Raw genomic sequence first — 22,951 nt, 5'->3', positions numbered from 1 at the left:
TTACAATCTTATCGTTTTTCCATCATAACAATAATAATAATAATAATAATCAATATTAATCAATAATAATCAATAATCAATCAATCAGTTTATGTATCAATTGAAGTTTCATTAATTTCACAATTAATAAATCTTTGATTATCACCGATGGAATTAATAAATAAGTGCTACGCACGAATCAAGTAATAAATGAATGACATCATTTTACCTGACGATGACCCTTTTAGGCTAAATATACCTAAACGCCCCCTTTTGGGCAGACTATAAAGCTACCTCGACATTCAGAAGATGGGTCTACATGGTCGTAGTGAATTATAGAAGGAATTCTGAGACCAGTTTCATAAAAACACTGAATTTCAAATATGGCTGATATAACGACGCACAAAAACACTTGAGTAGATGAAATAGTTATTGGTTCCTGTGAGATAATCTATCGACTCAGCAGCCTAAAAATTCAACTCATAGTTCATCGATAGGGCTAAAAATGGAGGCCTTATTTCTCCATATGCTGAGAATGAGGTATCATTTTTTAACCTAATGAATTTATTTTGGCCGAGTGCTCGTCACGCCATCTGAAGGAATTAGCTGGTGGTGTTGCATGAAACACAGTTCGTTACAAAATAAAACCGGTGCATTGGAAGCCTAACTTAGTGAAATACAAAGGAGATCTACAGCAGAGACATTTAAATCATCAAAGTTAAAATCAGTAGATTTGGAAATTCTGGTGAAACGCAACGTTTCACCACATCCCTCATTTGTGATGATAAATCTATTGTTTTATTTCGGTCGGTTTAAAGTGCATTAATTCCACATCATCGTCAAATCGTTTAACAACTAAAGTACTTTCTTATTAAGGTTATTTACACCATTTCTTCAACATTTATATACATGAATTCATTTGTACCACCACATTTACGGTATTTACACGAATGAATACACATATGTACACTTCTAACGGTACAAATTAATTCTAGCCTCACAGCGTTCCCAAAACAGAAATAACAGAACCAGTTTTTTTTGGCAAATACAAAAATTGCTTATATATGGATATTTATACAATTATCAGGAATGGTGGACAGCACTGTGTGCATCAGGGGGGACAGTTAACCATTTTCGGAGACTGTTACCAACAGTTACGGATAGTTGCATCAGGGGGAATGGGTTAAAGAGTTTTCCTGACCTCGGAGAGAGCATGCATCTATTAATGATGTAACACGCGTGCGAAAGCATAAGCAGATTTTTGACAAAAGAAAGAAGAGACAGAGACTCAAAAATACACGAAGCGCATATAAAAACTATTTAAAACATGTTATTTCGTTTGCATTTGGCGTAAGATACGATTTTAAAAGGCTCACTGCCGTAAAAATCAATAATGACTAAAACTAGATAAACACGCGCTGCGAGGAATCAGTGCATTGAATTCAAATTCCTAAATCTGCAATTCTAACATTCAGGGTCCAGTTCCACAGTTGTGAGTTAAGATTTAACTCTCTGAGTTAACTCATTGAAAATGAACTAATTTTAACTCAGAGTTAACACTAACTCACAACTGTGGAACTGAGTCCAGTATCACACTTGGATATAAGAAAAAACTCAAATGAGAATAAAACAAAACAACTGCAGGAGTCAGTTGCTCAACATGTAGAGTTAACCAGTGGATAGTTGACATAGTAACAATTAAAAGTTCAATGTTACTATGGTATTTGTCCGACAGGGTCCAGTTCCACAGTTGTTGAGTTAAGATCAGTTCTTTTTTCATTGGTTTAACTCAAATCAACAAAACAACTGTGGAACTGGATCCTGGTGCAGTCAGAGGCTGTAGTTGCTGAAAGGTTGTTTAGAGTTAACCAGTGGATAATTGACATAGCGACAATTAAAATTTCAATGTTACTATGGTATTTGTCCGACAGGGTCCAGTTCCACAGTTGTTGAGTTAAGATTTAACTCAGAGTTAACTCATTGAAAATGAACTAACTTTAACTCAGAGTTAACTCTAACTCAGAACTGTGGAACTGGGTCCAGTTCTCCACAAGTGTGAGTTAAATTTGACTCAGAGTTAACTCATTGAAAATGAACTAATTTTAACTCTAACTCTCAACTGTGGAATCAGATCCAGTTTCACAGTTGTGAGTTTAATTTGACTCTTGAGTTAAAACATTGAAAATGAACTAACTTTAACTCAGAGTTAACTCTAATTCACAATTGTGGAACTGGATCCTGTTATCTTCTTAAACTTTTGAGCTACTGGCCCCTGGACTTGGCGAGGGGCAGGGGTGAGCAGGAAGATAGCACATTACTTGATCTATCCATGAGCAAATAAACGTGTGTAAAATTCATCAAATTTTGGCCGAATTTTTAAAAAACGTCGGGTTTAAATTAAAACACGCATAAAAACGATCAGCGATAACATGAAAATAGGTCAGACTTCGAGGGATGAATTAAAAATAATCAATTCCAGTTACGATTGTATGAATTTCATAGTTTTCTTTAAAATCATTTTTTTCCAATGTTACGAGACAGGGGTTGAGAAAGAGAGAGCGCGCGTGACGTACATTACTCTCCTCAACTCTTCTTCCCGTTAATATAATTAATTACTTAAATTCATCTATTTACAAACAGCTCTCAAACTCGCAAAATTCGAATTCGCCGAATTTCAAAAGAATTTCACGATCAAATTCGTAAAACTCGATCAACTAATTTGAGTTACGCGAGGTGTTTGAGTTTTTAGAGCTGTTTTCCGACGAGTATCGACGTTTTATATTTTTTTTCGATGAATTCGACGAACGAAATACAATTTTTTAAATTTTTCTGTATTTTCGCGAAAAAAAAAAGAATTCATATCTCGAAAAAATCAAACGATACCGCTTTAAATCTTCAGACAGATTTCAGAGTCTCTTGATTTTACAACCGAACTTCGAGCCATATGGAGCAATGCTGAACCAGACGCAGCTATGATGAACCATGCTGAACCATACGCAGCTATGATGAACCATGCTGAACCATACGCAGCCCTGATGAACCATGCTGAACCATACGCAGCCCTGATGAACCATGCTGAACCATACTGAGCCCGTGTTACAGTAAACGATACAATGCCGATATCTACGACCCGAAATCACAAGTTTTTTTTCAGTCCTCTAATTTTAAATCCTTTGTTATTGTTTCGAAACTCGTCGTTTATAGAAATCGATGACGTCGTTCGTCCAGTGTTCGATCTGTTCGAAATTCTGTACGGCGATCACTATGGCAACGATAAGTATTATTGTCGAAACGATACGAAATCTGAAGATAAAAATACAAATCAAAAATATAGTCATTGATATTAACCCTTTCGTTGCGTCGACCCCGATATGCAGTGTATAATCTACCCATCCTATATTGCACCTACCCCGCAGTGCGGCGTATCCACGTTATCAATTAGTTAATATTTCTATTGAAAGATGGCAGCACCAATTTGACGAAGTGAAATAATAGTATCTAACGAAACATCGCACTTCGGTGTACACACAATTCAGTGGTATGCCTGTTATACATCAGACTGCGGTGTACACACAATTCAGTGGTATGCCTGTTATACATCGCACTGCGGTGTACATACAATTCAGTGGTATGCCTGTTATACATCGCACTGCCGGGTACACACAATTCAGTGGTATGCCTGTTATACATCGCACTGCGGTGTACACACAATTCAGTGGTATGCCTGTTATACATCGCACTGCGGTGTACACACAATTCAGTGGTATGCCTGTTATACATCGCACTGCGGTGTACACACAATTCAGTGGTATGCCTGTTATACATTGCACTGCGGTGTACACACAATTCAGTGGTATGCCTGTTATACATCGGACTGCGGGATACACACAATTCAGTGGTATGCCTGTTATACATTGCACTGCGGTGTACACACAATTCAGTGGTATGCTGTTATACATCGCACTGCCGGGTAGATCAACATGAACCAAATGGATGAAAGAGTCAAACTTTTAACTGAAACGATGTCGACAATGACGTACCGTGAAACTAAAAACGGTGATATCAAATTTATGATGGTTGATACTAAAACGAGGACGACCGCTAGGATGGCTAAAACGACGTTTATTAGTTTAGTTATAACAGCTCGAGCATTCGCGTTCTCTACGCCTTCCATCGATATTAACTGCTGTTGCTGTTGCTGCAATTCCATCTTCGTTATCTGTAAATACGTTATTCGTTAATGAAACATCAGTTGAATTCAGGCAACTGGTCGGCTATGCTGTATAAACCTACCCGAGTCTGACAACTTTCTAACATTTCCTGCATGTCTCTCGTTCTCTCTTCTAACTGATATTCCATTTTCTCTTCCATGCTACTCAATTCCTAGAATTAACGATAAACACATTGGCTAACGATGGCTGTATTTGTTAACTGACTGCCTGATGGCTATATTTGTTAACTGACTGCCTGATGGCTGTGTTAGTTAACTGACTGCCTGATGGCTGTATTTGTTAACTGACTGCCTGATGGCTATATTTGTTAACTGACTGCCTGATGGCTATATTTGTTAACTGACTGCCTGATGACTATATTCAAATACCTGTTTGAGGTTGGTTATTTCGTGTTGATGTAATTCAGTCAAATCATTGATTTGTTCTTCAAGGCGTTCATATCTATATCGTTCTTCTTCCAATGATTGTTTATAGAATGCATAGTCGTTGGTCAGTTGGCCCTGAAATGTTATCATAAGCAGCTCAGTTTTACATGAAAACATACAAATAGATTACTTAGTAGGTAGATTTAGTGACTGACTGCCTGATGGCTATATTTGTTAACTGACTGCCTGATGGCTGTATTTGTTAACTGACTGCCTGATTGCTATATTTGTTAACTGACTGCCTGATTGCTATATTTGTTTACTGACTGCCTGATTGTATATTTGTTAACTGACTGCCTGATTGCTGTATTTGTTAACTGACTGCCTGATTGCTATATTTGTTAACTGACTGCCTGATTGCTATATTTGTTAACTGACTGCCTGATTGCTGTATTTGTTAACTGACTGCCTGATTGCTATATTTGTTAACTGACTGCCTGATTGCTATATTTGTTAACTGACTGCCTGATGGCTGTATTTGCTATAGATATAGAGTTTGTAGTTCAGTTGAAGATGATAAATCTGTGAATATCCGACATAAAATCGGATAGAATCGGGAACCTCCGATTCATACCTTAATCGATTCATAATTGTCTTGAGTTCGTTGATTCATATCTTTAACCTCCGTGTATTTCTCTTGTAGTTCATTGAGTAACGGTTCCATATTCATAGGTGGCGCTGCTGCGGTCGATGAAGCGAATTGCGAGAAGCTCTGTTGAGAAGTCGGATGAGGACTGCTCTGAGCTCCGGCACTCGGACCTGACCCGGACGTTACGCTAGATGCAGCCTCATCATCTGATGTATATTTATAACTGAAATGATAAATATTTCGACTCATATTCAGTCAGAATTGACTTGAGAATTTCAATAATTTTCAAATTTTCATTAGTTTCCGGCTTTTTCTAGTTGAAGCTGAATAAAAGTTGAAAGATATATGGATCAAACACAAAATCAGAAGCCATTCTCAAAAATACGCAGTATTTGGGTGGTCCTCACAACTGTGGAACTTAGGATCTAGTTCCCAAAAACTGTGGAACTCGGAGCCTAGCTCCTCAAACTGTGGGACAAACTAGACCACAACAAATGTAAAATGAAAACAAAAAGCTGAAATAATGAAACAACATGAGCAAATGAAATATACAAAAATGAGCAAAAACAAATTTCAACAGAGAATAGAAAATATTGGTTGAAAAAATCAAAACCATTTTTTACAAGAAACTACTTCGATACAAGATAACATGCCACCAGTAAAGAGATCTAATCACCATGCCACCGGTTATGAGACCTAATCACCAAAGAGGAGTTAAAGCTTCATCAGATATAAAAACTTCTTTACAAGATGACGGAACAGAGACAGAAATGGAGGAGTTTAATGTGTAATCTATTTGTGTCATGCAAAGCAGGATTTCATTCCTCATCTCCTTGAGGTATGTGCCTATCTGTGCGTGTATGTGTCTAAACCTAGTCTAAACCTACTTGGTTTATTATAGAACTTTAACCGTCCTGAGATTTATATCAAAACGACCATCTTGGATTGCGCGAGGCTATAAACCGTGATTCAAGATGGCCGCATTAAAACGGCGTCCAACATATTCAGCTTTTTTTTTGGTGTGAAGAAACATTGCAGAAGTCAATCAAAGAAGTGGTCAATTAAAGATGTGGTCAATAAAAGAAGTGGTCAATCAGAGAAGTGGTCAATCAGAAGAATGTTTGATTATGATTAGTATGATGTAACATAGTAAGAAATATTGATTATTTATGATAATGGCAGTTTTTGTATGTGTGAATGAATGATATCATAATCCAGGGGCAGATCTAGGAGGGGGAGGGGAGGGTTGTCGGGTTCCAGATCCACCGAGCAGATCAGACTAGGGCCTACCTGTCATCTCTAATTGTAATGTTTTTCACCAAAAATAGTAGTTTCAATAAAAATAGTAGTTCATATAAAAATGAAATGACCTAGATTTTGATTTTGAGAGTGTCTTCATATTATTGGGATGGGTATTCGAGTTCTTTCAAAAGTGCAGAAACTATTCTCAAATAGTAGTCTTAGCCAGATCTGAATTGAGGATCCTCTTCTTTTCATAAGAAGTATTAACTTTAACCCGGGGGCTACAGTGGCATTGGAGCAGTAGCGACTGCAGCAGCAAAAGCTGCGGCAATAATTTACTGAATGACATTTTTTTTTCTTCGAATATCACATTTTTGAAGAAATTAAGTAAATTCGCCGCAGCAATATTTAGAACCTGTCCAAAATCGACATTTGGCCGCAGCGATCAAAAACTGCTTCCAATGTCCCTGGGCTAACTAGATTCATTTTCAATAGAGTTAGCCCCCGGGTAAAGATAATACCAGTCTATAAAACCGGGTCCCGCAAATTGGACACTGATCGTCTTAGAAATTACATCTCTTCAAAGATGGCTAAAATTAAGGCTGATGGCGCCTTCCTATTTTCCCAGATCTGCCCCCGTAATGATGTTTGGAAGGTAAGCAGCAGGCACGCCCTCTAGTGACCGCTGGTGTAACTACGTACCTGTGATGGCCGCCGCCGCCGGTGATGCTACCGTGATGCGGCAGTTGCAGATAAAACGTGCTCCCGCCAAGTTTCATACTGAAGATTTCGAAAAGATAGTGATAGAAAAAAATATTCGTGTTTTTTCTTTTCTAAAATACGTGAGTGATGAACCCCGGATCTCGGGGATTGGCAGACGGAAATAAAATTTAAAAAAATCAGGCATAGACTCATCGCAAATCAGTATAGATTGAAAACACAGTTTATGACGACATCACACGAGTGGATTGTACGAGTTTTATGAAATTCTATTATAATTAATTCGCGCCAAAAAAAGAAGTTAAAAAGTATCAAAATCACTTTAAAAGCAGCGCAAATAACCACACTAGGAAAACGTTTCAGCGGGAACCTGGTTCTAACATGGGCCAGTTCTAACTTACCGTCAAACCCAGGGCCCAGTTTCACAAAAGAGTTAATCTCAAATTTTTGGTGTAATCGGCCATTGGTTACTTCATGTTTTCAATGAGGACAACAATTCAAACTTAAACGTTTTAGGCTTAGACTTTTTCATGAAACTGGGCCCAGGCTACATCTTAAAATATAGTCAACTCGCCGTCATCTGAAAAGTCGTCAATTACTGAAGTTGTCTCTAATTTCGGTCCATATTTATAATTCTAATTAAATTAACTAATTTTAAGTCATTTAGATAAGTCATCAAGGTCAGTTTCATAGACTAGCACCAACTTATATTAGTCTATAAAACTGGCCCCAACATTGATGACAAACAACTTATAAACACTTAAATGAGTTGACTGTAACTTTGTGAATTGAGAAAAAATCATCTAGACCACATTTATTAAATTCCATAGCTTTTTTATAACTTCAGATACAAAACTGAAAAGTTTTCCAAATCTTGAAAAAATAATTACGAACATGTTCTGCTGTGTACGGACGCTGGAACCCCTGGAAACCAGGCCCCGAATGTTAAAATCATAAAATCAACTACAGTCATCAAAATCTAATAATACAAAGCGTAAAAAACACACGGCAGAAAAAAATTCATCGATTTAAGTATGAAATACACCGCAAAAAAAGGCATTACTATGGCGACTACAATCGTTGCTATAGTTACCTCGGTGGAAGAGTTCCGCTACCATGGTGACTACGCTCTCCGGAATCAGTCGAAGCTTGATTCTCGTGTTCTAGTTCTGAAACAGAAAAAAAATACGCAATCTGAATAAATGGGAACGGTCTATAGATACATATAGGCGTTTGCTGTATTCCATATATTCCAGAATACAGCCATTTTTCACCCTGAAATTGCTGTATTCCATGTATTCAAGAATACAGCCATTTTCACCCTGAAATTGCTGTATTCCATGTATTCAAGAATACAGCCATTTTTCACCCCGAAATTTGCCTTTTCTGCCGTATACAAACAATTCTACAAAATATTTCCATCGGGAACATTAAACACGTGTACACCTATCTAGTCACTGACTTTCATAAAAATGGAATGTTTGAAATCATATATGATTTTGTTGGCCGTAAAAAGTTGCCCTGCGCATGATACTATAAAAAGCCTTTCTAAATCTGGAATACAGCCGTTAATGGTTCATGTATCTGTACATGTAATTGTAAAACTTTGATGTATGCGCCTGAGTCGTGTTTATCATCGGTGCACGTCAGTTAAAAAAAAATACCTGAATAAAACCAGGGTTTAATCATTGAAATTTATATTCGACTAAAAACCTGGATAAAACATCTGTTACTGATCTCATCGAAATAAAATAATTACAAAATAGTAGAAACGTGTTACATCCAGGCTTTCGGTAAACTACGGACTCATTAGGGACTCATTTCAATATCGTTCTTACTCGGTCAAACATTCAGTGATAGGGGTAGAACTGAATGTACAACTGTGGACTGAACTGAGGCCAGGGTTTAAATCTGGTTCTATTGTTCTCCGTAAACATAACCTGTACTTTCTGAAGTTCAATATGTTACCGAATATCAGTATGATTCGTTCTTACTGAAGTTCGTTATGTTACAGAATAACAGCATGATTCGTACTTACTGAAGTTCGTTATGTTACAGAATAACAGTATGATTCGTACTTACTTAAGTTCGATATATTATCCGCGCTGCCGAAACGATTTTTAATCAATGACGCAAACTCTCTCGGCTTCGAGACTATCGTCCTGAAAAACAAAACGAAACATGAACAGATTTCTAAAGTTTAGGCTTAAAATGGTTCAGTTTGAATTGTTGTCCTCATTGAAAACATGAATTAACCAATAGCGATTACACCAGAAATTTGCGTTGAAAAACTTCCAGAAACTTGGTCCCGGATCTAGTTCTAAATTTGAGTCGTCAGAGTTAACTCTGAGTTGAATTAATGTAGTTTGTTTTGAATCAAAAATCTGAGTCAAATCTTGACTCCGAACTGTGAGTCCAGAGGCTGGTTCCATAATCGAGACTTAAGTCGAAACTTGGTCTCAATTCTTGAAAATGGTCTTAAGTTGTTGGATTGACTCTAGAGTGAAAGTAAGAAAGTCTTAGACCGGTCTTATGCCTAAGCCTTAATTACTATGAAACCAGCCCCTGGAACCAGTTCCACAGTTGTGAGTTAAGATTTGATTCAGAGTTAAAACATTGAAATTGAACTAAATTTAACTCAGAGTTAACTCTAAGTCACAACTGTGAAACTGAGTCCTGGACAACAGACTGTGGGATTCAGCATACCGGGCGATTAGCAATAATGGAAAACGACTATTTTGAATACTTACTCTTTCGCCCCCTTTATGTTATCAACGACACCACTGCAAACAACAAAAACAATCAAACATGCTCATTATTAGAAACTACCTTAACTATCGTCATCGGTGAGAGGAAGGAAGGAGAGAGACTAAGTGAAACAGAGCAGGCAATTATTTCTCGAAACAAAATAACGGTGCAAAATCTGACTGATCTATATCACCCCTGACAACCGGTGAACCGACTAAACCAGCTGAGCGTGAACGAACCCGAACTCAAGCATTTCGTAGGAAAATATCTTAAACCAAGACTTCAAACAATCTCTGTAATTTTTTAGATATTTTTCATAATATATAAGCACGCTACATAAGAAACGATGAAACCAAGATATAAGTGGATACCTTGGACCTTTAGTTACGCAGGGGCCCATTCACAATTTGAGGTGTTAATGAAATGATGATGAGTCAATGCTACCATTATTAACAGACTTCTAACAATCCTAGTTCACAAAATGCAGTAACCAAACACCCGCGATAAAAATGATAAAGCTGCCTGGTAGCTATCTTAGATTTGATCTATCCTGTAACGTAGTTAGTGTTAAACTATTTATATACTACTTACCCTGAAAACCCAGTTATACCATCTCTTATATTAGCACCAACCCCTCTACAAAAACAATATCAAAATACGATTACATTACGATACCAAGATTATTGGTTAAATTTGTATTCTAAAAAGGTTGAATATGTGTATTTCCAATCTAATGATAAGGGGCCGAGTTCTACAGGGCTAAGGGGGGGGGGGTTACTATTGAAAGTGAATAGTCTGAACTGTGCAACTGACTCCTGAACTGTGGAACTGGGTCCAGAACTGTGGAACTGGGTCCAGAACTGTGGAACTGGGCTCAGAACTGTGGAACTGGATCCAGAACTGTGGAACTGGGTTCAGAAACTGCGGAACTGGGTTTCAGAACTGTGGAACTGATCTCAGAACAGTGGAACTGAGTTCAGAACAGTGGAACTGAGCCCTGAACTGTGGAACTGGGTCCAGAACTGTGGAACTGAGTCCAGAACTGTGGAACTGAGTCCAGAACTGTGGAACTGGGTTCAGAAACTGTGGAACTCGATTCAGAACTGTGGAACTGGGTCCAGAACTATGGAACTGAGCTCAGACCTGTGGAACTGGGTTCAGAACACTGCGGAACTGGGTTTCAGAACTGTGGAACTGAGTTCAGAACAGTCGAACTGAGATCAGAACAGTCGAACTGAGTTCAGAACAGTGGAACTGGATCCAGACCTGTGGAACTGGGTTGTGAATGATTGAGACTTACTTGAGACCCTGACTCATATCCCGTAGAACCTCTTTCGCTTGTTTATGACTAGTTACACCGAACTGTTCAACTTCTCGTAGCTTTTTCTGATAATTCTCGAGTTTTTTCTGCGTATGCGCGATCGTTTGCGTAGATTTCTGATTCTTTTTCTCGAACACGGTTTTTATTCGCCCGACCTGTAGTTTATCGGCGCTTTGAGCGAGTTTCAGATATTCATTCACATTATCTACAATCATATATACAGTAAACAGTTGATTTAGAACGGCACCGGTAACATCGTCACCGTCACCATCATCGACTCGGTTCCACCGCTCTCAATTTAGTTTGACTCTAAATTTGAAATTGGTTCATTTTCCACTTTTAAAGTCAAATCAAAACCTAGAGCTATGGAACTGGGTCCACAATTGTCGAAATGAACCCTTAGATTACAAGACCTACAAGATGGCCAGACTCTGTCTGGTTAAGGCTCATAACTGTCCGATTAAGGCCAGATACTGTGTTTTGTCGGGTAATGTCTAGGTAAGGCTGGATACTGTCTGACCCAGACAGTCTTTAAGTAAGGCTGGATACTGTCTGACCCAGACAGTCTCCGAGTAAGGCTGGATACTGTCTGACCCAAACAGTCTCCGAGTAAGGCTGGATACTGTCTGACCCAGACAGTCTCCGAGTAAGGCTGGATACTGTCTGACCCAGACAGTCTCCGAGTAAGGCTGGATACTGTCTGACCCAGACAGTCTCCGAGTAAGGCTGGATACTGTCTGACCCAGACAGTCTCCGAGTAAGGCTGGATACTGTCTGACCCAGACAGTCTCCGAGTAAGGCTGGATACTGTCTGACCCAGACAGTCTCCGAGTAAGGCTGGATACTGTCTGAGCCAGACAGTCTCCGAGTAAGGCTGGATACTGTCTGACCCAGACAGTCTTCAAGTAAGGCTGGATACTGTCTGACCCAAACAGTCTCCGAGTAAGGCTGGATACTGTCTGACCCAGACAGTCTCCGAGTAAGGCTGGATACTGTCTGACCCAGACAGTCTCCGAGTAAGGCTGGATACTGTCTGACCCAGACAGTCTCCGAGTAAGGCTGGATACTGTCTGACCCAGACAGTCTCCGAGTAAGGCTGGATACTGTCTGAGCCAGACAGTCTCCGAGTAAGGCTGGATACTGTCTGACCCAGACAGTCTCCGAGTAAGGCTGGATATTGTCTGAGCCAGACAGTCTTCGAGTAAGGCTGGATACTGTCTGACCCAGACAGTCTTCGAGTAAGGCTGGATACTGTCTGACCCAGACAGTCTCTGAGTGAGGCTGGATACTGTCTGAGCCAGACAGTCTCTGGAGTAAGGCTGGATATTGTCTTACCCAGACAGTCTCTGAGTAAGGCTGGATACTGTCTGACCCAGACAGTCTCCGAGTAAGGCTGGATACTGTCTGAGCCAGACAGTCTTCGAGTAAGGCTGGATACTGTCTGAGCCAGACAGTCTCCGAGTAAGGCTGGATACTGTCTGACCCAGACAGTCTCCGAGTAAGGCTGGATACTGTCTGAGCCAGACAGTCTTCGAGTAAGGCTGGATATTGTCTGACCCAGACAGTCTTCGAGTAAGGCTGGATACTGTCTGACCCAGACAGTCTCTGAGTGAGGCTGGATACTGTCTGAGCCAGACAGTCTCTGAGTAAGGCTGGATATTGTCTGACCCAGACAGTCTTCGAGTAAGGCTGGATACTGTCTGACCCAGACAGTCTCTGGAGTAAGGCTGGATATTGTCTGACCCAGACAGTCTCTGGAGTAAGGCTGGATACTGTCTGAGCCAGACAGTCTTCGAGTAAGGCTGGATACTGTCTGACCCAGACAGTCTCCGAGTAAGGCTGGATACTGTCTGACCCAGACAGTCTCCGAGTAAGGCTGGATACTGTCTGACCCAGACAGTCTTCGAGTAAGGCTGGATACTGTCTGACCCAGACAGTCTCCGAGTAAGGCTGGATACTGTCTGAGCCAGACAGTCTCTGGAGTAAGGCTGGATACTGTCTGAGCCAGACAGTCTTCGAGTAAGGCTGGATACTGTCTGACCCAGACAGTCTCCGAGTAAGGCTGGATACTGTCTGACCCAGACAGTCTCCGAGTAAGGCTGGATACTGTCTGACCCAGACAGTCTCTGAGTGAGGCTGGATATTGTCTGACCCAGACAGTCTCTGAGTGAGGCTGGATATTGTCTGACCCAGACAGTCTCTGGAGTAAGGCTGGATACTGTCTGAGCCAGACAGTCTTCGAGTAAGGCTGGATACTGTCTGACCCAGACAGTCTCCGAGTAAGGCTGGATACTGTCTGACCCAGACAGTCTCCGAGTAAGGCTGGATACTGTCTGACCGAGAGTAAGGCTGCAGACAGTTTATTTACCTTCTTTAGCTTTCTGCTCCTGTGAAATTAACTCTTTTGTTCGATTGATTTTTTCCTGTAGATGTATGATTGCGGATCTCGTGCGTTCAGCATCAGCGACTGCACTATCTGTCGTATCATCTCCGCTACACATGTTCTCAGAACTATCACCTCCGGCGCTGGCTGAGCCTCCTCCGTTAGTCTGACTAGACTCCATCTACAAATATACAATTACTACTATCAGCTAACTGAGGATCCACCAGGTGTCGCTAGTGTGCAGTAGGATATCAACTACTGCGACGATAGAGGATCCACCAGGTGTCGCTAGTGTGCAGTAGGATATCAACTACTGCGACGATAGAGGATCCACCAGGTGTCGCTAGTGTGCAGTACGACATCAACTACTGCAGCAATAAAGAATTCCACTTGTGGCAAGTGAGGAACACCATTGTTGCTATTGTATTATACAACATCAAAGGATTCTACTTGAGGAAAGTGAGGATCCACCAGATGTCGCTAGTGTGCAATAAGAGATCAAATATTTTCACTTATGGCGAGTGAGGTATGCACCAATGCCACCTACCGTTGAATCATCCTCTGAGAAATGCTGATCGAAACCGAACGACACCGAACTGTCTGTACTGGCACCCCTTCCTCGCAGCGCCCCCTGTTGTTGAGGATCGGTAGGCTTCTTTAAAAGTTGAGGACTTCGTTTTTTCGTTCGAATTCCCTTCGGATCTGAAGCCTTCTTCCTGAAAATCAAACTCAAAATCTTAACAAGAAATAAAATTATTAATTTGCTTCAAACATATTTCCAAGTAAAAATCCAAATCGAATCAGAAGTTAGTTACAGTACAGTCATTGGTGAAAAATGAAAAAACGATAATTAACAAATGTTAACAATGAAATAGGGATCCACAGGGATTCAGTTACTACGCAATCTGACTCTCAGGGCAGGGTTCAGTTACCGTGCGATCTGACTCTAAGGGCAGGGTTTATACTCGAGCTAAGACCGGTCTTATCCATGTGAATACAGTAGAACTATATCAGTTATAACAAACAGATTTTCTAGTGCTCATTCAGTTTGTTGTAACAGTTCCAGTGAGTCAATCTATAGATATCTATATAAAAACCTCCACAGATTTATTCAATCCCAGCCTTATCAATACAAAAATACGTATCAATGATAACACTAACCAGATGGTTTCCAAGTTTGTATTTCTCATACATTTAACAACTATTTCGGTTTGTGTGCTTGTCGTGCGGTGTATAATCCGCTGACGCTATATTGCCCCTTACCCATCGTGCCATGTACCTTTATTAATATCAATTAATCATAAGATTGTTCATATTAGTAAGAAATGATACACTGCACTGTAGGGTAGATTCAATATAGCATTATACATGTTATACACTGCACTGTGGGGTAGATTCAATATAGCGGTAAAGTTGTTATACACTGCACTGTGGGGTAGATTAATTTTAGCATTACACTGGTCATACACTGCACTGTGGGGTAGATTCAATTTAGCATTGCAACTGTTAGACACTGCACTGTGGGGTAGATTCAATTTAGCATTACACCAGTTATACACTGCACTGTGGGGTAGAAACAACAAAGCATTAAGCTCGTTATACACTGTACTGTGGGATAGATTCAATATAGCGGTAAAGCTGTTATACACTGCACTGTGGGGAAGATTCATTTTAGCATTACACCGGTCATACACTGCACTGTGGGGTAGATTCAATTTAGCATTACACCAGTTATACACTGCACTGCGGGGTAGAAACAACAAAGCATTAAGCTCGTTATACATCGCACTGGGGGGTAGATAAAATATATCATTACATATGTTATACACCGCACTGTGGGTTAACACATTATAGTGGTAAGCTCATTATACATGGCACTCGGGAAATTCTTCAAAATTTCAAAATTATCCCTCGCATTTCATGGTATGAAACCTATCTGCGCTCAACGGTATAAAACCATAAAACCATTCAGAAATAATTCGCAGCATTAATTCCCGAAGTGTAGAATCATTTTCAAAATAACAACGACACTTCAAAAACGGTTGATAAGAGTCGTCATGGGCGATAAAATGGTTCATTTCGACGTAGTTCAAATAATAGGTCAAGGTTTCATCTCGACGAGTTTAATTGACACACATATATTCATATATAAGTATCTATGGCAGACATTGTTTACAAGAGAGAGTGAGTGAACAGCACCTTTACACCAGCCTGTTGAGTAAGATTATTTTACGTCTATGAATAAAAAACCCCCAACTGTTGGTTGTTAATTGTTCTGTTGTAAGCGGCTTAAAATGTTCTTCTTTCCGAGACGGAACCAAATAAAAAGCTTTCTACTTACATATACTGGTATATATTGTATGTAACAGGTATATAGAGTATTTAGTAATCTAATCAATGGTTCTCTAAATGTTTGAATGTTCCTCCTCGAAATAACTTTTATCTCACGATAGTCTGGCAGACCTAACTGTCTACACCCTCATGTGATGTCATTTTACTGGTCAGCTTTCCTTATGACCATAGAAAGCACTGGTCAGTTGCACCTGAATGGGATACCCGCAAGGCTACTTTGGGGAGCGAGGATTAGCCGATAATCCACCAGGTGTCGCTAGTGGCACTGGGTTACTGCGCTTTAATTTCTTCTACATTTCAATAAACTTCGAGTCAAATTTTCTGATTAGTAAATGAATTTTCAGTGAAATCAAAACCATCCACTGAGTGAGAAAGGAAATCCATTCATCAATTCGATGACTCGTTTGATCATTTCCGGATTTGGAAGCCTAAAAATAATGTTCAAATTTCATTGAAAACGAACTGATTTTCACTACGAGTAACCCAGTGTTTTGTTGCGCCATCTGGTGTTGCCGGTATCCAATTGCTATGACCATCATGTGCTAATTCCACCGGTCAGCTATACTTAACGACCTAAATCCTTAATGACCAGCGATCCTAACGTGGTCAATCAATGCTCAGGCAGTTGGACCTAAACGGCTACGGCCAACATCTACATACCCATTCTACTGGTCAGCTGTCTGTTTTGGCTTTGACCTGGACTGACCTAATGGCTGTAATCAATTGGTCATTCTGATCTCAATCAGAGCTGAGTAAGAACCAAACCCTGTGCAATTATTGAAGACTAATTATAGCGTTATTCAACAACATTAAATACAGCAAAATAGAAAGAGTGGAGAGTTGAGAGGGGAGGGGAGAGAGGGGCAATCATGAACGTGTCTAGGGTCTAGAGCTGGCTCCTGACTGGTTCTAGGGTCTAGAACTGGCTCCTGATCGTGTCTAGGGTCTAGAGCTGGCTCCTGACTGGTTCTAGGGTCTAGAACTGGCTCCTGATCGTGTCTAGGGTCTAGAGCTGGCTCCTGACCGTGTCTAGGGTCTAGAGCTGGCTCCCGACCGTGTCTAGGGTCTAGAACTGGCTCCTGACCGTGTCTAGGGTCTAGAACTGGCTCCTGTGACTGGTTCTAGGGTCTAGAACTGGTTCCTGTGACTGGTTCTAGGGTCTAGAACTGGCTCCTGTGACTGGTTCTAGGGTCTAGAGCTGGCTCCTGTGACTGGTTCTAGGGCCTAGAGCTGGCTCCTGGCAGGTCTGGAGCTGGCTCCAAATCTAGGCTCGATTCGTCGATAGAATGTTTAGATATTGACAGTTACTTCATGCAGTCAAACAAACTTATAAATAAATCGGACATATGCAGGTAATATTTGCACTCAAAATAATGTGAAATGTGAAGAAATGATTATCACATAAGCAATGTTAATATTATAATACAAGAGATTGATAGTATTGGTGTAAGAGTTATAGCGGTAGTGTTCAGACTGACTACAACAATCAGCCTCGGGGCAGGAGCCCCGGACTCTTACCAGCCCCACGGGGAACCACTACGCTGTATAGTACCGATGGCAGCGGCTGTGGTTCCGGACGATGAGCTTTCAAAACTGGGATGCACTCTGAAAACAAGCAGTAATAAACAAATAAGTAAAAACAAATAAATAAATAAAGATGTTTTAGTAAAATATTAAAATGTTCCTAAGACAAATACAGTAGACTCAGCGCTAGCCTCTGATAATCACCAAGGTGTCCCAGAATCTGTTTACCCTGGCCTCTGATAATCACCAAGGTGTCCCTGAATCTGTTTTCCCTGGACTCTGATAATCACCAAGGTGTCCCGGAATCTGTTTACCCTGGCCTCTGATAATCACCAAGGTGTCCCTGAATCTGTTTACCCTGGCCTCTGATAATCACCAAGGTGTCCCAGAATCTGTTTACCCTGGCCTCTGATAATCACCAAGGTGTCCCTGAATCTGTTTTCCCTGGCCTCTGATAATCACCAAGGTGTCCCGGAATCTGTTTACCCTGGCCTCTGATAATCACCAAGGTGTCCCTGAATCTGTTTACCCTGGCCTCTGATAATCACCAAGGTGTCCCGGAATCTGTTTACCCTGGCCTCTGATAATCACCAAGGTGTCCCGGAATCTGTTTACCCTAGCCTCTGATAATCACCAAGGTGTCCCGGAATCTGTTTACCCTGGCCTCTGATAATCACCAAGGTGTCCCAGAATCTGTTTACCCTAGCCTCTGATAATCACCAAGGTGTCCCGGAATCTGTTTACCCTAGCCTCTGATAATCACCAAGGTGTCCCAGAATCTGTTTACCCTAGCCTCTGATAATCACCAAGGTGTCCCAGAATCTGCTACCCTGGCCTCTGATAATCACCAAGGTGTCCCAGAATCTGTTTACCTTGGAATTGATTACCCAGGTTACAATATAATACAGAGTCCAATTTATATTGTGATAAGGACTCTTCCCTGCTAGCTCGGACTACCCCGAAACTCACGGACCGTGGAGAGGGTTGGCGAGGCTCGGTCGAGTGAGATTAGAATCTACTGTAGTTATTGAGAGTAATCGTTTAAGTCTTCAGACAGGAATGTCGTAAGATCATCAGAAAGCATCGACAATGAAATTAGAACTCATAGCAACACGACACAACTACAACAAATATGTGTTCAATCTATTCACTAAAACAACAGGTGCCAACAGTTAATTAACAAAACCTCGAAGCTTTTTGAATTACGTTGATCTGTACTGTTTGTACGGGAATATCACAGTATCCACAGAAATCTAATATTAAATCTGTAACAATAATGAACACAAACAGACTAACTAAATTCATCTGAAGCATGAAGCTTTCGCTATTAGTGCATTAAGAAGCAGCTATATCTGAATAAACAATAGTGGTGAGTATAGATCAGCAGTGTTTGAACTATGATAGCTATTTACTGAATTACATTTTTTTTTTATACCATGTTTTTGAGGAAATTGAAGTAAATTCGCCGTAGCAATATCGGCAACTGTCCGCGACAATCATAAATTGCTTGTAACGCCTCAGACGTCGATCACTAGCCTAACACGGTTCACATATTCGCATTCGACAACATAGAGACTAATTAAGTCAATTCAGTGATAAGAAATGATACAAACAAGGGTTAATAAACGAGGCACTAGGCGGCGCTTAAACAGGGTTCGAACCCGAGACACTGTAGCTACCATTTAAATTTCGATATTAACTTTAGCGAAATTGTAATTATTTAAAATGTTCGATATCAACAATAGCTACAATACAGTAGTTATAAATATTGACCGGTTTCCGGGGCGGGGGGGGGGATTGTTGAAGTGCCACTTGAAAAACTCATTAAAATCATCCATTGATTTTATTCATCCCCGATGACGGCGACGTATCAGATAGTGTTGTATTAGTTTGTATGAAATAACGAATTCTAGTTCTAAATATTCTCATTTCAGAATGTGGGAACGTTGAGTATGGAATCATTGACGACGAGTGGACTGGATTCCGGACATCACATTCAAATAGGATACAGAACGATAACCACACTCAACGTGGTGAACGGATAATAAGATAAAAACCCACTATCTACAGATTAAAAGAATTTGAAAACAAGAAATGTATTTATTCAATCTAAAATATATCAAATACACGACGTTTCGATCTCATCCTAGGGATCATCGTCAGGTGGTGACACCTGACGATGATTTCTAGGATGAGATCGAAACGTTGTGTTTTAAATTTCTTGTTTTAAATTCTTCTAATTTTAAATAGTGGCTTTTTCTCTTAGGATATTAGTCATATTTTATGCAGCGAAAACTAAAAACAACTCAAGACGCCCCCTGATTAAGTCATCTCTCTAACCGTCGATAATGGTCAGCTCCGCTAAACCTGTATTCAGTTAAACATGCCTTAAAATGCCTCATAATGACAACAAACGACTACATGACTCGAGCCGGAGTCGCCGGGCAACGGGAAAATATCAACCCTCCTCTCCACCGTTAACACGAAATATAATTAGGTAACCTCACGTTAATACTTAATGATATCTACATGGTATCGATACATGTTTCTTTTATCCTAATTCCTACTGGTGTTTTACTTCACGTCCCTCCATGTGAACCCGGCATCAAATCATAGAATTCATAATGAATTGAATTACGATCCAGAACAGAGGAGGGAGATGTAAGGAGCAACAGGGCACCCTAAGGAGCAGTAAGGAGAGGTAGAGGATATTGATGTTTTTTTTCCCCGATATATCTCTATTTGTATTCAACTATCGCCATACAACATATGACAGACAGACAGTAATTGCCTGGAATATCTACTGAGACATTGCATGGAATATCTACTGAGACATTGTGAGGCCCAGTAAAAACTTTATGTACACAGTAATTATCATAATCATACATCTATAGACCTGTATGCTATTATCAATTAAAATTATGCTGCATGGTCACCAGCCTGTATTCCACATGTGCTGATTGAGGGTTATTTATAGAATCTAGATTTGTGTTTATTAGAGATTTATTGTGATCTGCTGAACTATCATTGTACAGACAGCCTGATTGATAGAACGCCCAAACTTTTCATCCTGTAACCCCCTTAGCGCCATGCAGGGTAACCTTAACCCGCTTAGCACCACTCAGGGCAACCTTAACCGCATAGCGCCATGCAGGGCAACCTTAACCCGCTTAGCACCACTCAGGGCAACCTTAACCGCTTAGCGCCATGCAGGGCAACCTTAACCCGCTTAGCGCCATGCAGGGCAACCTTAACCGCTTAAGGCCATGCAGGGCAACCTTAACCCGCTTAGCGCCATGCAGGGCAACCTTAACCCACTTAGCACCATGCAGGGCAACCTTAACCCGCTTAGGGCCACGCAGGGCAACCTTAACCCACTTAGCACCATGCAGGGCAACCTTAACCTGCTTAGGGCCACGCAGGGCAACCTTAACCCACTTAGTTAGCACCATGCAGGGCAACCTTAACCCGCTTAGGGCCATGCAGGGCAACCTTAACCCACTTAGCACAAGTCAGAGCAACCATAACCCGCTGAGGGCAATCTCAGGGTATTAGTGGATTGTTTTACCCTCAACTGTCTAATCTGATATATAAATCAGATTCTAAATTGCGAAGGTCGAGAGGGTCTGTGACCCAGTGAAATATCACTGATATTCAATTACAAATCACAGATGTTTTAAACGCTCCTGGTTTCATCAGGGACTCGTGCCTCGATGCAATTTTTTTCAAGTGGAATTCATAAATATTTGATTTGAATATTCTCGACTGAGCTACGCGTATATTCGAGTGAATCATTTTATGACTTATATTTGACAAACAGTTCCGCATGAATTTTACAATAACGTTCATAATTAGTTTTTGAAATTGAAACTGCATCAGAAACATGTTTCACGGTGATATCAGATATTCCTAGTATCCCGTCCGCCGAATTGTTTCACTTCGATTATTAGTATCCTGACAAAAAATCCAGTAGCCTCTGGATATCGGGACATACTACAGGGCCGGATCTAGGGTCCGATTAGGGGAGTGGTGCGTGAAAAAAAATAGGGCATATCACATTATTCAAAGGGCAAAAATAAACACTTTGGGCAGTGGGCCTCCACTCGAGCACAGCCTTGCCGACTGTCCTTCCCGCTTTTTACAAAAACATCCATCGCTGAATTCATAAAATATATATATATATATATATATATATATATATGTATATCTTTTTTAGTGATCAGTTTATATATATAATCTAACTGTAAAATTTCTTGGGCAAAATTTGACATCTTTAGGATGGGGGGATGCACACCCCCTGTACCTTCCTCTCTGATGGATCACCAAAGTCAAGTGCTAAGTAAGGAGTAAGTGTGCCCAGTTCCAGCCCTCAACTATTGATAAAGCCTGCTGCAATATATGATTTAATAAATGACTCTCACCTATCACTATTAAACAGGGTATGAAAGTATTGTTTATCAGTTGAATATTGAAGCCAGTATTTCTGTTGAACACCGACCACATCACCACCGGCAGCCGGCCTACAACCGCTTAATCCTATCATATCTATTTAAACTGATATTCCATCGTGATATTTCACAAAAAATATCAAATTTTACGAAACGATCGTCCGCGCGAATCCGATTGTTATCTAACAATCGAGGTCTGGTCGACGAAACGATGATTCATCGCTGATTGCGGAAAACTGGTTTTATTTCACAAATGCGAATGCTTTCTTTTTTTCTTCTAATCGTTATTGAGAAACTTGACCCCTGAACGAGACGAGCGACAAAACCGTCTATTCTCAAACGGGTGAATCACTGACAATAAGTCTATACATACGATCATTTAAACACGAATAATCATTGATGAAACACTATCGAGACAATCAGAAAACAATCCAAGAGTCGGAAATGTTTCCTTCCTGTTTAACATGTTCCAGAAAACTAGAGTTATAACAAAATTACTATATATACAATCCAGAATAAGCGTTATTCAAACATCAGCTAGGGCCTATAGCGAGAGAAAGAGACTACTGAATAGATTAATTGACGCACAGATCCAAGTGATTGATATATAGATCCATATCAGGTCTTATTCAAATAAACTCCTAGTAGACACGATCACCAGTATCACCAGTAATTGATCGCCGAAATAAATCCAATACGAGAAATATTCATTTTAGTTTTAGTCCGCATGAAGTCAATATTACTGTTATGCATGTATAAATACATTATCAGGACGGTATTTCCTATTTGCTATAACCGAGCGTTTAAACAAAGCACGGGCCACAATTAACCGATCGTATAGAGATACGACCAGATAAAAGTGTAAAGATTCCGGAAACTAAAGCCATCAACGAGTGTCCTTCCTATCGGTCAGAATCGAGGAATTCTCGGTAATTCTGACGACGCACGCATACACGGAACACCTACAGCAGTTTGAGTGTGTGTAACA

At 40.3% G+C, this 22,951-nt stretch overlaps 1 protein-coding gene across 3 annotated transcripts; it reads right to left on the bottom strand.

Moving 5' to 3' along the window:
• Positions 1-100: 100 nt before the first annotated feature.
• On the bottom strand, positions 101-22,951 carry LOC141909572 (transmembrane and coiled-coil domains protein 2-like). Of its 3 annotated transcripts, XM_074800029.1 has the most exons (15): positions 21,937-22,951; positions 17,510-17,596; positions 14,187-14,355; positions 13,625-13,820; positions 11,236-11,461; positions 10,527-10,571; positions 9,938-9,970; positions 9,270-9,349; positions 8,281-8,356; positions 7,170-7,247; positions 5,211-5,448; positions 4,580-4,711; positions 4,273-4,362; positions 4,020-4,198; positions 101-3,282 (listed from the first exon to the last, which is right to left on the bottom strand). In XM_074800029.1, exons 1-15 carry the CDS (start codon positions 22,056-22,058, stop codon positions 3,156-3,158), a joined length of 1,878 nt encoding a protein of 625 aa, XP_074656130.1. In that variant the 5' UTR covers positions 22,059-22,951; the 3' UTR covers positions 101-3,155. The 3 variants fall into 3 exon arrangements, with proteins under 3 accessions (XP_074656130.1, XP_074656132.1, XP_074656131.1); XM_074800031.1 differs by lacking the exon at positions 7,170-7,247; XM_074800030.1 differs by lacking the exon at positions 9,938-9,970.

This window comes from Tubulanus polymorphus, chromosome 8, assembly GCF_964204645.1.
Source record: "Tubulanus polymorphus chromosome 8, tnTubPoly1.2, whole genome shotgun sequence".
NCBI lineage: Eukaryota > Metazoa > Nemertea > Palaeonemertea > Tubulaniformes > Tubulanidae > Tubulanus > Tubulanus polymorphus.
This window is presented reverse-complemented; position numbering and strand designations above follow the sequence as displayed.

Coding starts and splice junctions, on each gene's coding strand:
- LOC141909572 (XM_074800029.1), bottom strand. CDS start 22,058: ATGATAGGATTAAGCGGTTGTAGGCCGGCTGCCGGTGGTGATGTGGTC. Junction 9,971..10,526: donor GGTATAACTGGGTTTTCAGG/GTAAGTAGTATA, acceptor TGTTGTTTGCAG/TGGTGTCGTTGATAACATAA. Junction 4,199..4,272: donor TAGAAAGTTGTCAGACTCGG/GTAGGTTTATAC, acceptor ACGTATTTACAG/ATAACGAAGATGGAATTGCA.